Consider the following 17,187-nt stretch of genomic DNA (forward strand, 5'->3'; position numbering starts at 1 on the left):
CTCTCTCTGTCTCTCAAAAATAAATAAATGTTAAAAAAAATTTTTTTTAAATAAATGAACTTAAAAAAAAAAACTAAAGCCATGTACAACTCTAAAAAAAAAATCTATGGAGCTGTACACATAAGGTTTGTGGACCACATTGCATGTATATTTTATCTCCATCCAAAAAAGTCATAGGGGCGCCTGGGTGGCTCAGTTGGTTAGGCAGCTGACTTCAGCTCAGGTCATGATCTCTCGGTCTGTGGGTTCAAGCCCCGCACCGGGCTCTGCACTGGCAGCTCAGAGCCTGGAGCCTGCTTCGGATTCTGTGTCTCCCTCTCTCTCTGCCCCTCCCCTGCTTGCTCTCTGTCTCTTTCTCAAATTAAAAAAAAAAAAAAAAAAATTAATTAAAAAAAAAAAAGAGTCATAAAAATAGACACCTCCCACACTAGCCACTCTTGTTTCATATTATCCTCTCGTGTTTTGAATCTGGTTATCCCAAACCATCTCACTGATTTGTTTCATGCTATCTCCTGCCCTGGAACTTCAGCTCCAGGAGGGGGGGGATCTTTGTCTTGTCTCCCTGGTGTCCTCGGCACCCTAGAACGTTCCTGGGACACAGCAGACACTCAGGAAATTTTTGTTGAATGAGGAATAAAGACAAAGAAACAGAGACCCAGAAAGTGATTTGTCCAAGGTCCTAGAATTTGGCCCGGCCAGATTTCCCATACCTCTGAAGCTTTTCCAGCGTCTTCCAGATATTTCAAAATTCAGAAAACTCCCCATGTGCGGGCAGGCTGTAAGCAATGCATTTCACATGGCTGTATTTCATGAAACGTGACAAGGTGCGGACTGTGAATGACCGAACCTTGCATTTCAGGATTCGTGTGGATGACGAACTGGTGTGAGTTAAATATAAAATATAACCTAAGAGGCATAATCCCCGCTCATTCCCGCTCTCCCTGCCCCCACCTCACCTCTTGCCCAGGCTTCTCTCCCACCCTGTCCCATGGCCTAATTAATGAATCATCTGCCCAAATTACCACGTTAAGCATACATCTCTCAAGCTCCGTGGCCTCAAATGCTTCTCACTGCCCTGGAAATAGTTTCCCTCATTTGAAGGGCATGCCGAGGCCTCTCGGGTGTCCATCCTGATTTTCTTTCAGCCTTCCAGGGTTCCACACGTGTGCCCCGCCCTTCAGCCCACCTCTCCCTGTCCCCACCTCAGTGCCTCTCCTGCCATGCACAGTTGGGCAGTTTGAGGTTCAAAGAAAAATCGAGCGGAACGTACAAAGATTTCCCACATACCTCTGTCCCCCTACAGTCACGGCCTCCCCACCATCAACACCCCCACCAGAGGGGTGCATTCGTTACAACGGAGGAACCCGCGCTGACACGTCATCATCACCCAGCGTCCATAGTTGACAGTACGGTTCACTTTCCGTGTTGTACGATCTCTGAATCTGGACAAAGGTATGACACGTAGCCACCATTACGGTAGAACATGGAATCGTTCCACGGCCCTAAAAAAACCTCTGGCCTCCGCCCATTCACCTTGCACCCCCCAACCCCCGCCACTCCCAAATCCCTGACAACCACTCATCGCTTTATCATGCCCATAGATCTGCCCCTTCCAGAACGTGACACACACAGTTGGAAGTGTGGAATAGCTTGTTAATACGCATTTATGGTTCCTGCAGGTCTTTTCATGGCTTGAAAGCTCATTTCTTCTTAGTACGGATATTCCATTGGCTGGATGTGTCAAGGTTTATTTATTCATTTACCTGCTGAAGGACATCTTGGTTGCTCCCAGGTTTGGGCTGTTATGAATAAAGCTGCTATAAACATCCGCCTGCAGGGGTTTTAAAAAAATATTTTTAACGTTTATTTATTTTTGAGACAGAGAGAGAGCTTGAGCAGGGAAGGGCAGAGAGAGAGACCGACAGAATCCAAAGCAGGCCCTGGGCTCCGAGCTGTCAGCACAGAGCCCGACGCGGGGCTCGAACTCACGAACCGTGACATCATGACTGGAGCCGAAGTTGGATGCCTAACCGACCGAGCCACCCAGGTGCTCCCTTTTGTTCGTTTGTTAATCGGGTCGTTTTGTTGTTGAGTTGTAGGGGGTCTTTACGTATTTTGGATGCTAAACCCTTGTCAGATGCAGGATGTGCAAAATATTTGCTCCCATTCCTTAGGTTGTCTTTTCATTCTCTTGAGCGACACGTGTCCTCCGATGCGCGGTAGTTTTTGATTTTTCTGAGATCTTTTCTAAAGATTTTTCTTTTACTGCCTGCGCTTTTGGTGTCGCGTGCAAGAGATCAGTGCCAAGTCTACTGGCATGAAAGTTTACTTCTATTTTTTCTTCTAATAGTTTTATGGCTTTAGCTCTTCCTTTTGCACCTTTGCTCCAGTTTGAGTTCATTGTTGTACGTGGTGAAAGTAAGAAGTGTCCAACTTTATCACTGTGCACATGGCTATCCAGTTTTCCCAACACCATTCGTTCAAAACACTGCCCTTACCTTATTGAATGGTCTTGGCACCCTTACGAAAAATCATTTGACCGGAACTGCGTGGTTTATTTTGGGCTCTGTATCCTAGTCCGTTGGTCTATGTCCGTCTTTATGCCAACACCACACTGGTTTTGCTGTTGTTGTCGTTTTTTGTCTTAAGTTTCTTTCTTTATTTTGAGATAGCACGGGCAGGGGAGGGGCAAAGAGAAAGGGAGAGAGAATCCCAAACAGGCTCCGCGCTGTCAGCTCGGAGCCTGATGCAGGGCTCAAACTCATGAACCGTGAGATCGTGACCTGAGCCGGGATCAGGAGTCAGACTTTTAACCAGCTTGAGCCACCCAGGCACCCCAATACCACACTATTTTGATTACCGTGGCCGGAAGGGAAAGGAAGGGAACGAGAAAGAAAAGTGATGTCATTGTAACATAGAAAAAAACCCAAATCCGTATATGGTGCTTATTTTCTGCCAAGCGTGGTTCTAATCAATCGCTTTATACATCTATGTATTATTAATTTACTTAATTGTCAAAACAACCCTATGAGCTAGTCCTGAATGGAGGCTCCTGTACGTGGAAGCAGAGAAATTAAACAGCATGACTCCATTCTTAAGGCAATATATGACCATGGCCATGTGTGTGGCAGGGACAGAGTGGCCTTGCGATTTCCACGGGGAAGGTCAAAGAGAGACCTTGTCCAGGCCTAGGCACCCCCGAAATGTTCTTTACAGAGTTTTTATGGCCCTTTTCCAGGCCTGCCCTTACATCTATGTAGAATTAGCTTTGAAGACATTAAGCCAAGTCCCTTCCCAGAAGAGAGCTCCTTCCTGGTAAATTTTTTCAGCCCTGATGGGGAGAAAAGGCCTCCAACCACCAGATGAATAAGAGAAAGCTGGGCTCAAAACCAGAAACTGGGCTTGTTAGGTGTTGTAACTGTTTTGAAGGGAAAGAAAACTTAGTTTTATTTATTTGACCAAAAAAAAAGTAGCATGTGGTCTTAGGAACGGAATTTGATGATGACATTCATAAATGTGGCAAAAACTCCCAGAACCTGCCCATCCTTACAAATTTTCCCAGGTGATTGCTAATTATCTCAATTGACACTCCCTCCCCCCACGCCCCCCCAACCTGCCTTGTAAGGGAAGCAAGTATGATTTCCTCTCCTTTCCTCGTTGGAAAAGCTAATTTATTCACCCAGGGTCTGATTCCCAAGCTGGAGCTCCAAACTGCTCTTTCTTACTCCGGATTAATCGCGCATTTCCTTCTGAGGTTTCAATCGTCCCCTTTCTGCCTCCTCTCATGGGTTTCCCCATAAGCCTGCTGAGAGGTTAGTTCACCCTCCCAGGATCAATGTGTAAAACCCCAGAGAATTCTGCTCATTCCTGGAGGACCCTTCCAAGACTGCCAGACCCTTAATGGGGTTCAGGCAAGATTTCACATGTGCCTTTTTGGCAAGGGGCTGCTGGCATCTCACCCAAAAGAGACTCGATTCTTAAAAGCAGCTCTCCATCAGCCCTCTGTGATTAAGGCAATCAGGTTCAACCCTGCAAGCTGTTTTGTTTTGATTTTGCTTCGGGGAGAGGAAGCAGCCTGGTTGTTCGAGTCCTTCTCCCAAAAGAATAAGTCAATATTTATGTCCAGACCCCGACTGGATCAATGACTTTAGAGATGTTTTTGCTCATATTGATCCAAACGCTGGATTCACTGGATCAGTTGGGGGCTGTACTTTTGTGAAGATTTTATTTAAATTCCTCACTGATGAGTATTTTGAAGAAAACTCAGTTAACATCTCTATACGATTCCTAGAAAGGCAAAGGCAAGTAGGGAAAGGCGACGGTAAAGTTTCCGATACGTCCCGTTTTCCCTTTGGAGGCACAGGGGGCGATGGTCATCAGCCTATTAGATGATTCGGGAGCGAGGTTTGGAAAAGACTGGAATCCGACTCAGGGCTTCACGGGTTAACAGCCCTTGTAACATCGGCCGTTCGAAACTCCTCCTCTCGAAACTCCTCCTCCCGCAGTGAGGTGAAGATATTCGAAAATCACCCCACTGCAAACTCCTCCCCCTGCGAGGAAACTCACATTGAAATGCTGCAAATGACTGGGGCCCCGCAGGCAGTCGCCGCCGGGCCGCGCCAAAGCCGGCTTTCCTGCGCGGACTTTGCGGACTCAGACTCCGGCCGGTGTTTTACGGGAGGAGGCTGGGAGCATGAGGGCCGCGGGCTGGGGGCTGAACTGGGCCGCCGCCCTGTTCCTCGCAGCGGTGGGGACGGCAGGTAAGGCTGGCTCCAGGCGCCCGCGTGCGGTGAGATGACCCCCAGAACTTGGGGAACCCCTTGGTAATTTGCGGGAAGGATGCGAAAAATGCCCCCATCCTTTACGACTTGTGGGAAAATGGCACGAAGTCCTTCCCAAACGGCTGGAGGGAGCGCTGAGGGTTGCGAGGGTTTGGGGATGTGGGGGAGTCAGGAGAAGCGGGGTGAGGTTTTCCCCACAAGTCTCTGCCAGAAGGGGGGACCCCCTTATCTTCCCTCAGACCGGGACACGGGGCTCTCCAGCCCTAGGGAGGCAGGGACACCCCCCCCCCCGCCCCGAGCTGCTCTAGGGAGAGGACTAGCAGAAGCCCGAGGTCCCTGCGGGCGCTCCTTCGCGCCCGCCCGCGGACAAGTACCCACGCGCCCCAGGCAGCTTCGTATTGCGCTAGGGAGGCTCCGGACCGCGGAGCCGTACGCTGCGATTCCTCGCGGGCGCTACACGCGCGCTTCTGCCGGTGGCCACCGCCTCCAGCCCCGCCTCCGGCTTCGAGGGCCAGTCCCCAAGCTCCCATTGGGCGCGATTGGAACAGGCGAGCCTCGAGCCACTCCCCTCGGCCAATGGGAGTCGGCGGATGCGGAGGGGCGCGCGGGCCGGGGCGGGGCTGGGACGAGGGCTGGGCGGGGCTCGAGGTGCGGCTTGGGACGCGCGAAGCACCTGGTTCCGTGAGGCGGCCGGAGGAGTTCTCTCGCGTCCGTCCAGCGCTCCTGTCACAAAGGCGACGCGTCCCGGGCCCCCGGAGTCGCCTCCGTGAGCATGGGCAAGGTGCCTACCGCGCTCCTGGGCCGCCTTCGCGCAGCCCAAGGTTTCCTTCGAGATCTGGCCCGAGCCCATTTCGTCCCCGCGGCCGCCGTCGCTGCCCCGGGTCGAGTTGACATCCGTGTCCCCAGGCCACCCCTCAGGGCCTACCTCCTTCCCTGGTGGAACCGTTGCCTCAGAAATGCCCGCCCCTCTTCGGTCGGAAGCGGAGACCTTCCACCCGGGCGGGGATCGGTAGGCGCCGACATCGGACGGATCCCTCAGGGTGGCCCTGTTTGTTTCGAAGTTCTGAAGGGGGGTTCGACGGCTTTTTTCCTCTTCGGGAGTTTCAGGGGGGGGTTGAGATTTAGTGAAGAGACTAGTTGGTGCCTGCTCCTGAGTTACCCGGTGGCTTTAAATGAACTGCCGGAGGCATCTGACCTCGCCCTGGATATTAGATAAATGATCTTTTTCCTACTTAGAACCGGCGCAGCCCATAAAAGAATCGGGGCTGCCTAGTAACGGGATTGCCGGAAACTTTTCCACGGATGGGGCGGTGGCTTTGCGTGGGGCGCTTTGAACTCTTGGAATTCCTGCCCGTGACTCATCAGTTTTGGCTGAGAGGCGAGGAAGGGAGTTGATGCCATACAGCTGAGGATTATTGAGATAACTCTGCCACCCAGTTGTGTGAAGAGGAGGGAGCGCGGCTTGTCAAGAGGCACTTGGTTTGACCTGTGTTTCAAACGCTGATGGGCTTCATCCCGAGGAGGAAATGATGGCAGTGATGTCTTGAGCAAGATGGGTTGCTGACTTTAGTTTTCTCTCTCACCGAGTGGCTGAGGATCTGATGTCATCTGTGTTCGCCAGGAGGCTCTGAGACCTGAGGGGTTCCCCAGACTCCTGGGAGCCAGCAGCTACTCTGCTCTGCTGTTAACCTGATGATGTATATTTGTGGCAGCCCTGTTTTGCGCCAGCTCGCTCCTTAGCGGTCTTTAAAGCATTTTGGGGAGGTGGCAGGGGGTGGAATTTCTTGTCCCGTTTCCTTGGAAATGGAAGTCCTTGGAATCCGAGCTGCATGTGTTCACTTAGCCGGGTCAAAATCCATTATCTGCGGAGTATCAAGTATGCCCAGGGCACACCCCAATTCAGAAAAAATAGAGCATCCTGCGAAGAGTTGTCTCTGCCTTCGCAACATGCCCCCCCGGGGGGATTCAGTGGTCATTGCTGGGCATACTTTTCTTCTTGGACAACACTGGCAAAAAGACAGGGAGATTTTTTTTGAGACTGCAAAGCTTCAAGGGGAACTACCTGGCTCACTGTGTCTTTCCAGGATATTTCTGCTCTTATCTGTAGGGTTCCTTCCCCGATAAGATCCAATTCTAGATACCTTTGTTGCTCAGTGCTTTGATGGCCCTCACATCCCGTGTTAAGTACATTAATAGAGTCCACACTTTACCCGGCTGTCAAGCAAGTGACATTTGTTGCTAAGACACTGTGGAACTTACCAGCAATGAGCAACCACAGAAACAGGCTACCCCACCCCGAAGGAGCTGACTGCAAAATCTTCCATCGAGATCACCCCTGAGGAAAATGCCTTGAGATCACCTAGTTTGGAAAAGAGCCCTTGGTAAATTGATTTCTTGTTCATTTTCAGCTGAGTCCGTTAGCTCTGGCCATTTTTTTTTCCACGGAAATGGTTCTGTCTATAATTTTGATGGCCCTCAACAACAGCTATCTTCAGTAGCATGGGAAAGAAAACATCGAAAGCATTTTACCACCTCATTTGTGTGCTGGTGAAAAAGCAGAAATGTGTATTCTCCTTTTCCGTTTCGATAACCTTGTTCCTGGCTTGTCACTCGTGACAGGAGAGATTTAAAGGCTATTTAGAGATTTGAGCGCAGGGGCCCGGGGGCCGGCAGGGGTACGGGTGGGTGTGGTTCTTGTGCAACCCTAGCAGAGAGGAGTTCAGGGGTGGGGTGCTCCAGGTTGCTTTTACTGAAATTAGATGAAACTGACCAGGAAAACCAAGCCTTGATTGGGCAACAGGGAGGAAGCAAGAAAACCCTGTGGTTTCTTTGGGTGATGGTGCTTTAAATTGGACTGGTTCTGGAGCGCCTGTGTGGCTCAGTCGGTTAAGCGGCTGACTTCGGCTCGGGTCAAGAGCTCGAGGTCCATGGGTTTGAGCCCCGTGTCGGACTCTTGTGCTGGCAGCTCGGGACCTGGAGCCTGCTTTGGATTCTGGGTCTCCCTGTCTCTCTGCCCCTCCTCCCTTGCTCTCTCTTGCTCTCTCTCTCTCTCAAAAAAAAAAAATCAACATTTAAATTGGACTGGTTCTGACCCTTTGCCAGGATGGTGTTTTCTGCTGTGGGGACACCCATCTGATGGGGTGTCCCTCGGTGCTCACTGTTCCTGATCGCTGTCCCCACCAGCAATGCTATTACTACTATTTCCAGTCTTTCCTGTAGCACGTTCTGTTGGTAAAATAGAGCTTTGTGCAAAGGTTGGCAGGCCAGAGCAGTGGATTAGTGGTAATGGAAGTTGTGAGCCCCTAGGGGAGGAGGGGAAGACAGAAGCTTCTCCTCCCACCATCCTTACTGTGAGTGCCCCTGGCCTGAACTTCCTTTTTAATTTTTTCTGAGTCCTGGAATTCCAATTACTCTCTTACCCACCCTGTGTGCCAGCAGCGAGAAGTGAGTCATATCCCGTTGTGGGTACAGTTACGATTCGGCTATGAGTCAGTGCAGTGTGGGGCGTACTGTAGAGGCAGGTCTGAGAGACTCCTCCTGTTCAGGTCACTCTTTGGACTTCTAAGAGCTTCTTCTATTTCTCTATTGGTATCCCCTCTATTCTCCTTTCAACCCCCCCCCCCTCAATTTTCTCCTAGTATCATCTGACTGGTTTCCTAACCTCTGGCAGAAGCACTGGACTTGAACTTTGAAGACCCAGAGTTTGTTGGCTTTTTACTTATTTTTTTATTATTAAAAAAAAATTTTTTTTTTTTAAATTTTTGAGAGAGAGCGGGAACAGGGAAGGGGCAGAGAGAGAGGGAGACACAGAATACAAAGCAGGCTCCAGGCTCTGAGCTGTCAGCACAGAACCTGACGTGGGGCTCGAACCCATGAACCGTGAGATCATATTCTGAGCCGAAGTCAGACACTTAACTGACTGAGCCTCCCAGGTGCCCCCCAAATTTTATTTATTTATTTATTTGTTTTTAAGTTTATTTATTTTGAGGGGGCAGGGAGAGAAAGAGAGAGTGAGTATGAGTGGGGGAGAGGGAGAGAAAGAATCCCAAGCAGGCTCCACACTGTCAGCACGGAGCCTGACGCAGGGCTCGAACCCACGAGCCGTGAGAGCATGACCTGAGCCAAAATCAAGAGTTGGATGCTTAACTGAGCCACTGAGCCAGCCAGGTGCCCCGGAAGGTGGTTTTTTAAAACTGGGTCCCAAAGTCCCTAGCCCCCAGAGCCCTCAGGCCAGGTTCAAGATTGGGTTCAAACCTAGCTGAAATATTCGAGGGGGCCTGGAGGTCTCTGGGCTTATCTACTCCCATTGGAATGACCAAAGACAACAAAAGGCACTTGGGAAGGTTAGAGAATTAGAGTAACTAGCACTAAAGTCAGGCGTATGCAGCGACTGGCATTGCAATTATTTCACTTAATTATTTCTTCTTACCTCTTAAAAAAATCTCAAAAATAAAGCATTCCTTGAAGAAAAATGACCCTGAAGTGAATTGGCCACTATTCCCTATGCAGAAGCACAGATAAGATTCTGTTTCTCAAAAAAAAGGACCATACTGAACTATTACAAACTATTCTGAACCTTGTTCCCCCCCCCCCCAGTTAACAAAAAACGGGCACCTGGTGGCTCAGTATGTTAAGTGTCCAACTTCAGCTCAGTTCATGATATCGCAGTTTATGAGATCGATCCCTTCGTCAGACTGTCTGCTGTCAGCATACAGCCTGCTTCAGATCCTCTGTTTCCCTCTCTCTCTCTGTCCCTCCCCCACTTGCACATGTTCTCTCTCTTTTTTTCTCTTCTAGGGGCACCTGGCTGGTTCAGTCGATGGAGCCTGTGCGGTTTTGGGATTGTGGGTTCCAGCCCCACCATGTTGGGTGTAGAAAGGTGTAGAAATGGCTTAAAAATGAATCTTACAGGGGTACCTGGGTGGTTCAGTCAGTTGAGTGTCTGACTCTTCATCTCAGCTCAGGTCTTGATCTAAGGGTTATGAGTTCAAGCCCCACATTGAACTCTGTGCTGACAGCTCAGAGCCTGGATCCTGCCTTGGATTCTGTGTCTCCCTCTTTCTCTGCACCCTCCCCCCCTTACACTCTCTCCTCTCTCTCTCTCTCTCTCTCTCTCTCTCTCAAAAGTAAATAAGCACTAAAAAAAAAAAAAAGATAAAACAGATGTTCCAATCAGATATGATGGTAAGTCAGGCAAAATAAATACAAATAAGTTATCAAGAACACTATTTGAATTGTGGTTTCATGTGCCCAACTGTTAATGATTAACCCAGCCTTGGGGTGCCTGGCTGGCTCAGTCCGTGGAGCACGTAACTCTTGATCTCAGGGTTGTGGGTTCAAGCCCCATGTTGGGTGTAGAGATTAGTTGAAAATCTTTAAACAACCAAAAAACTGTACAATATGACTTGAGATTTTATTTTATTATTTAAAAAAAAATTTTTTTTTTAACGTTTATTTATTTTTGAGACAGAGAGAGACAGAGCATGAACAGGGGAGGGTCAGAGAGAGGGAGACACAGAATCCAAAACAGGCTCCAGGCTCCGAGCTGTCAGCACAGAGCCTGATGCGGGGCTCGAACTCACAGACTGTGAGATCGTGACCTGAGCCGAAGTCGGCCGCTCAACCAACTGAGCCACCCAGGCACCCCTGACTTGAGATTTTAAATCTAAGTAGGATACCATCATGAATAAGATTGATTTATTTAAAAAAAATTTTAATGTTTATTTAAAGAGACAGAGTGTGAGTTGGGGAGGGGCAGAAAGAGAGGGAAGCACAGAATCCAGAGCAGGCTCCAGGCTCTGAGCTGTCAGTAGGGGCTCAAAGCTATAAACCGCGAGATCATGACCTGAGCCGAAGTTGGACGCTTGACTGACTGAGCCTCCCAGGTGCCCCTATGTATGTATGTATGTATGTATGTATGTATGTAGCTAAATAGCTAACTAGCTAGCTAGCTAGCTTGAGAGGGGGATTGAGGGGCAATGGGAGAGAGAAAAAAAAATCCGAAGCAGGCTCCACACTCCCTGTGTAGCCCTGTCCCACAAACCTGGGATCATAACCCGAGCCGAAATCAGGAGTCAGATGCTCAGCCGACTAAGCCACCCAGGCACCCCAATTATTATTATTATTTTTTAAGTAGGCTTCACCCCTAGCATGGGAGCCTGACTCAGGGCTTCAAACTCACAACCCTGAGAGCAAGACCTGAGCTGAGGGGCACGTGGGTGGCTCCATTGGTTAAGCATCTGACTCTTGGTTTTGGCCCAAGTCATGATCTCACAGTTTGTGTTTGAGTCCCACTGTGGGCTCTGAGCTAACAGCTCGGAACCTGCTTGAGATTCTTTGTCTCTCTCCCTCTCTCTCTCTCTCTGTCCGTCCCCCGCTTGTGTGTGAGCACACAACTGCTCTCGCTCTCTCTCAAAATAGAGACAGAGAAAGAGAAAGAAAGAAAAGAAAAAAGACAAAGACCTGAGCTGAGATTAAGAGTCTTGATAGTTTGAAAACCTCTTAGTGACATGAATTTGGATCCTTACTCTCAAAGGAATGTGAAGATTTAAAGTTACAAGTAGACCAAAGAAACTGGTAGTTATCCCACCTCTATGTATATTGAAGTAGATTAAAAGACATTCTAGGGGCACCTGGGTGGCTCAGTTGGTCGGCTCAGGTCATGATCTCCTGGTTCATGAATCAAGCCTGGCATCGGGCTCTGTGCTGACAGTGCGGAGCCTGCTTGGGATTCTCTGTCTGCTCCCCCCACCCAAAAAAATAAATAAACTAATGATTTCTCAGAATTTTATCTCTTTTTATTTCCTCCCTACCTACTAGAGAAGGCCCCTCATTTTTCCTTCAGCTTGATGATTTAATAGTGTCAATTTTCTTCATTACTGTTTCCAGCACAGGTTTGTAATATGCTTTATTCATGTGCAGGGAAGAACTTTTTCCCCTACCTTAATGGACCCATACCATCATGTCAAGTTTTACACATTGTTGGCAGGCCGCTCTTCTAGATCTATTCTTTGCCTCCTCCACTATACTTTTGGTTTATGAAATTTGTTGTGTGTGTTCTGTTTCCTGGGAAGGATCGGATTCATTCTTCAGCTGGCAGGAAATAGACACACACAGGTGACGTCGTCAGTTTCTGGTTCTGGCACTGAATGGTCCTTTCTCTTCCCTTCTGTCTCAGTGGCGGACAAATGTGGGAGAAACGAGTTCCAGTGCCAAGATGGAAAGTGCATCTCCTACAAGTGGGTTTGTGACGGGAGCACCGAGTGCCTGGATGCCTCAGATGAGTCCCAGGAGACCTGCAGTGAGTCCCCTTTGCGAGTAACACGCTTCCTGCCCTTTTTGATGACAGTGGGTGACAGATGAGGTGGAAATCAGTCCGCAGATTGATGTGTTCGACCATGAATTGGGACTTGGGAGAAGAGTTATTTCTGGAACTTAACTTTAACAACTAAAAAAAAAAAAAAAAAAAAAAGTGAAATTTACATGAGATAAAATTAACCATTTTAAAGTGACTAGTTCAGTAGTATTGATACAGTCACAATGCTATACAACCACCACCTCTGTCTCCTTCCAAACCTTTCCATCACTTCACGTCTGATTTTTTTAACAAGCTCCGTGAGATACCCTTCATTTTGACCCAGAAAGGTGGGCGTGGCACCCTCCTTTTGAAAACTGTTTTTCCTCTGCCAAGCGGGGGCTGGTGAGGCAGACCGGGCTTCCCTTAGAGTGAAGGCTCGATCCCGTTTCTCCCACAGTGTCTGTCACCTGCAAGCCGGGGGACTTCAGCTGTGGGGGCCGTGTCAACCGCTGCATCCCTGAGTTCTGGAGATGTGACGGCCAGGTGGACTGCGAGAATGGCTCAGACGAGCAAGGCTGTCGTAAGTGTGCTCCCTCCCCTGACCTAACCGGAGCTGCGGATAGGCTGCTCTTCACCTGGCTCTGTCTCTTGGGGTCTCATGCCAACCCCCCTCACACTGTACGAACCCCACCTTGCCCAAGGGGCATTGCAGCGGATAGCGATGGCATCACGTCTACGGTCATCCGCACACACAGCGAGGCTGTCTTGCCCGGTGTCTCCCCCAACCACACGGCACACGCTCTGGTGAGTCGCCGTGACCACCACCAGCCACGCTGGGAGGCTGAGTGCACAGTAGGTCCCGCCTGGCCGAGACCTGATCACCCAGCTAACCACTGACGAGAAGAAAAAAAGCTTCACCAAGATGAGGGTTCTGCCAAGAAACAAGGGGGGAGCGCACTTTGGAGAGCTGGGTGCCTGTCCTGACTCTTTCATGTTAGTTGGTTAGTTTTTAAACTATCATTTTGGGGCGCCTGGGGGGCTCAGTCGGTCAAAGTGTCCGACTTCAGCTCAGGTCATGATCTCACAGTCCGTGAGTTCGAGTCCCGAGTCAAGCTCTGCACTGACAGCTCAGAACCTGGAGCCTGCTTCACATTCTGTGTCTCCCTCTCTCTCTGCCCTTCCTGTTTGCCCTCTGTCTCTCTCTCAAAAGTAAAAGCATTAAAAAAATTAAAAAAAAAAACGTATTGTTTCTTGTTTTAGATGTATTTATTTTGAGAGAGAGAGAGAGCAAGCAGGGGTGGAGCAGAGAGAGAGGAAGAGAGACAGAATCCCAAGCAGGCTCCACACTATTAAGCATGGAACCGGATGTGGGGCTCATACTCTTGATCCCCTGAGATCATGACCTGAGCCGAAATCAAGAGTCAGATGCCTAACTGACTGAGCCACCCAGGCACCCCTTTGTTTTTATTTTTTTAATGGAGCAGTGTTCCATTAAATAACAAAGATAACGTCAGATCTTCAAGTTCAGAAAATGTAAAAATCCAGGATATTAAAAAAAAAAAAAAAAAGCACATGAGTGTTCACATACATTTACTTTTTTTAAAAGATTTTATTTTTAGGGTGCCTGGATGGCTCAGTAGGTCAAGTGTCCGACTTGGACTCAGGTCATGATCTCACCGTTGGGTTCCTGAGTTTCAGCCCCCCCTCCCCCCCGGCCTGGGGCTCTGCTGACAGCTCAGAGCCTGGAGCCTGCTCTGTGTCTCCCAGTCTCTCTGCCCCTTCCCCACTCGTGCTCTGTCTCTCTCAAACATTAAAAAAAAATTTTTTTTGTTTAATAATCTCTACACCTAGGGTGGGGCTCGAACTTACAGCCCTGAGATCCAGAGTCACAGGCTCCACCTACTGAGCCAGCCAAGCGTCCCCACATACATTTACTTTAGAAATGCATGTCTAACCCTAGTCAGTGGCCACCTTGATGGGACTGGGGTTCGGTGTCCTCATCTGTGGAATGGGCTGCTACTGAGGAGGAGAGGCTCTCTGGTGACCCCGTTGTCTTTTCCCATCCCCCTCCTTCCCCTGCAGTGCCCAAGACGTGTGCCCAGGATGAGTTCCGCTGCCAGGACGGGAAGTGCATCTCCCTGGAGTTCGTCTGTGATTCGGACCGCGACTGCTTAGACGGGTCCGATGAGGCGTCCTGCCCCATGCCCACCTGCAGCCCCGCCCACTTCCAGTGCAACAACTCCGCCTGCATCCCCGAGCTGTGGGCGTGCGACGGCGACCCGGACTGCAAGGATGGCTCCGATGAGTGGCCGCAGCGCTGCGGGGGCCGCAACATGTCGGCCCCACAAGGGGACGACAACCCCTGCTCAGCGCTGGAGTTTCACTGCCACAGTGGCGAGTGCATCCACTCGAGCTGGCGCTGTGACGGCGGCCCTGACTGCAAGGACAAGTCTGACGAGGAGAACTGCGGTAGGGGCGCCATCGGGGGTGGGTCCTCTGACCTGTCCCTGTGCCCCCCCCCTGGTGTGGGACGGGTGGGCCTTTTGGTGGTTAAACAGTTTCAGATCACACAGCAAGAAAGTCCATCTCGTTTCGTGTTTCTTCCAGTGTTACTGATCACCTGGAGGAGAGAGCATCCCTAAAAGGAGGCTTTTTTTTTTTAAATTTTTTAAGTTTATTTATTCATTTTGCAAGGGGGGGGGGGAGGGGCAGAGAGAAAGCAGGTGAGAGAGAATCCCGAGCAGGCAACACATGGCTTGAACTCACAAACCACGAGGTTGTGACCTAAGCAGAGATCAAGGGTCAGACGCTTAACCAACTGAGTGAGCCCCCCAGGACCCCCAGGAGACTCTGTCTTTAACACTTACACAATAAGCTCTTTTTCCTACAAGGGAGCAAGCTGCATGTTGCAGTATTATTGTGGTCCAGAAAGGATTCTGGGCTCCCGGCCTGGCTGGTGACCCCCAAGCTTTGTGACCCTTGGCTAGGGACCCAACCTCACTGCATTGTGTTCTCCTCCCCAGTAGAATGGGGCAAAGGCCTTGGACTTTGCAGGTTTCGGTTGGAGTCCAGTGTGTCCCAATAGAACTTTCTGTGGTGGTGGAGACGTCCCACGTCTGTGCTGACCAGAGCAGTCCTTGCCTCCCAGTGGAGCTTGTGTGACCAGAGAGTGGAGTTTTTTGTTTTATTTCACTTTAATGAATTGAAAGTTAAGTTGCCACACGTGGTGAGCGGCTCCCACGTTGGAGACCGTGCAGATGAAAGGTGTGTGGCCCAGGCCCTGTGTCCGTGCTTCCTTGTCGTAAAACTAGCGATGTAGAGCTCCTGTGAATCTAGACCAGGGTTTCATGTTCCTATTTCTTTGGTATCTTTGCCCAGGTGCGTGCTCCCTAGTGGTAATCTCTGGGGAGCTGTAATTAGACTTTTAAAAAGTTGCTTGAAAAAAATCTTAAATTATTTTAAAGTTTATTGATTTATTTTGAGAGAGAGAGAGTGGGAGGGGGGGCAGAATGAGAGGGAAAGAGAGAATCCCAAGCAGGTTCCTCACTGTCAGCACAGAGTTCGACACAGGGCTCGATCTCATGACCCGTGAAATCATGACCTGAGCAGAAACCAAGGGTAGGATGCTTAACCGAATGAGCCACCCAGGTGCCCGTATTTATTTATTTATTAATTTGTTTACTTAATTATTTTTTTAATTTACATCCAAGTTAGTTAGCATATAGTGCAATAATGATTTCAGGAGTAGATTCTAGTGATTGATCCCCTAAGTATAGCACCCAGTGCTCATCCCAACAAGTGTCCTCCTTAATGCCCCTTACCCATTTAGCCCATCCCCCCACGCAAACCCCTCCAGCATCCCTCAGTTTGTTCTCTGTATTTAAGAGTCTCCTATTTATTTTTTTAAAGTAACCTCTGCACCCAACGTAGAGCCCAAATTCATGACCCCAAGATCAAGAGTCACATGCTGGTCTGACTGAGCCCTCCAGGCACCGCTAAATGGCACGTTCTTATTTATTTTTTATTTACTTATTTTTTGAATGTTTATTTTTGAGAGAGAGCTGGAGCACGGGTGGGGGAAGGGCAGAGAGAGCGAGCGAGAGAGAGACAGAGAATGAATCCCAAGCAGGCTCCATGCTGACAGCGCAGAGCCCAACACAGGACTTGATCTCATGAACTGTGAAATCATGACCTGAGCTGAATGAAATCAGGAGTTGGACGCTTAACGGACTGAACCACCCAGGCTACCCGAAAAGTCACATTTTAAAATAATGGATGACTTTGTACATGATCTGTACTAAAAATTTTTTTTTTTTTTAATGTTTGTTTATTTGTGAGAGAGACGGCATGTGAGCAGAGAGGGGGCATGAGATGGAGACAGAGAATCCAAAGCAGGCTCAGTGCTATCGGCACAGAGCCCATTTTAGGCCTCGAACCGTGGACCTTTGAGATCATGACCTGAGCTGAAGTTGGATGGTTAACTGACTGAGCCACCCAGGCGCCCCTGTACTAAAACTTAACACAAACTAACTTAATTCTCATAACTTGTGAGCAGGCTTCCCCCACTCTTTACAGATGGGGAAACTGAGGCCCAGAAAGGCTGAGTAACCAGTGCCTTGGTCCCTTGCAGAAACGAAAAATTTGTCTTTTTCCCCACATGTCTTGTAAACTCTGGAGCTGTTTCGCAGTGATGGGCCGTGTTGTACTTGGTGATGCTGACAGCATCGGTCATAATTTGTCCTGCCTCTGTTCCCGATTGGGAACATGCCATTGCTTTTCTGCTGAGAGTGGCCTGTTGGCTCTTCCAGCATTGTATTAAATTACGTGTCCTTGGGGCGCCTGGCTGGCTCAGTTGGTAGAGTGTGGGACTCTTGATCTCGGGTTGTGAGTTCGAGCCCCACGTTGGGTGTAGAGATTACTTAAAAATAAAATTGGAAAAAAAAACAGTTATGCGTTCTGAAAAAACGAGTATGTGGAAAGAGTGGAGAGGACTCCCAGAAAACTCACTGGTTGCATTAGGGTGCTCCCCACCCCACTTCCCTATTTTCCAAACGTTGCTCTGTGACTTCGGTAATAATTTTCCGGGGTTCTTCTTCATTGAGGAGAACG

At 49.3% G+C, this 17,187-nt stretch overlaps 1 protein-coding gene across 2 annotated transcripts in view; it reads left to right on the plus strand.

Moving 5' to 3' along the window:
* Positions 1–4,516: 4,516 nt before the first annotated feature.
* Positions 4,517–17,187, plus strand: part of LDLR (low density lipoprotein receptor) — a 31,774-nt gene continuing 19,103 nt past the window's right edge. Inside the window, exons 1-4 of one of the 2 annotated variants that reach the window (XM_047850266.1) lie at positions 4,517–4,760; positions 11,959–12,081; positions 12,536–12,658; positions 14,161–14,547. In XM_047850266.1, the coding sequence (XP_047706222.1) occupies positions 4,694–4,760; positions 11,959–12,081; positions 12,536–12,658; positions 14,161–14,547 (700 nt within the window). In that variant the 5' untranslated portion in view covers positions 4,517–4,693. Of the gene's footprint in view, positions 4,761–5,469; positions 7,163–11,958; positions 12,082–12,535; positions 12,659–14,160; positions 14,548–17,187 lie in introns of those variants that run through there. The other variant, XM_047850267.1, reaches the window with a different exon arrangement.

Source organism: Prionailurus viverrinus, chromosome A2 (genome assembly GCF_022837055.1).
Source record: "Prionailurus viverrinus isolate Anna chromosome A2, UM_Priviv_1.0, whole genome shotgun sequence".
Taxonomy (NCBI): domain Eukaryota; kingdom Metazoa; phylum Chordata; class Mammalia; order Carnivora; family Felidae; genus Prionailurus; species Prionailurus viverrinus.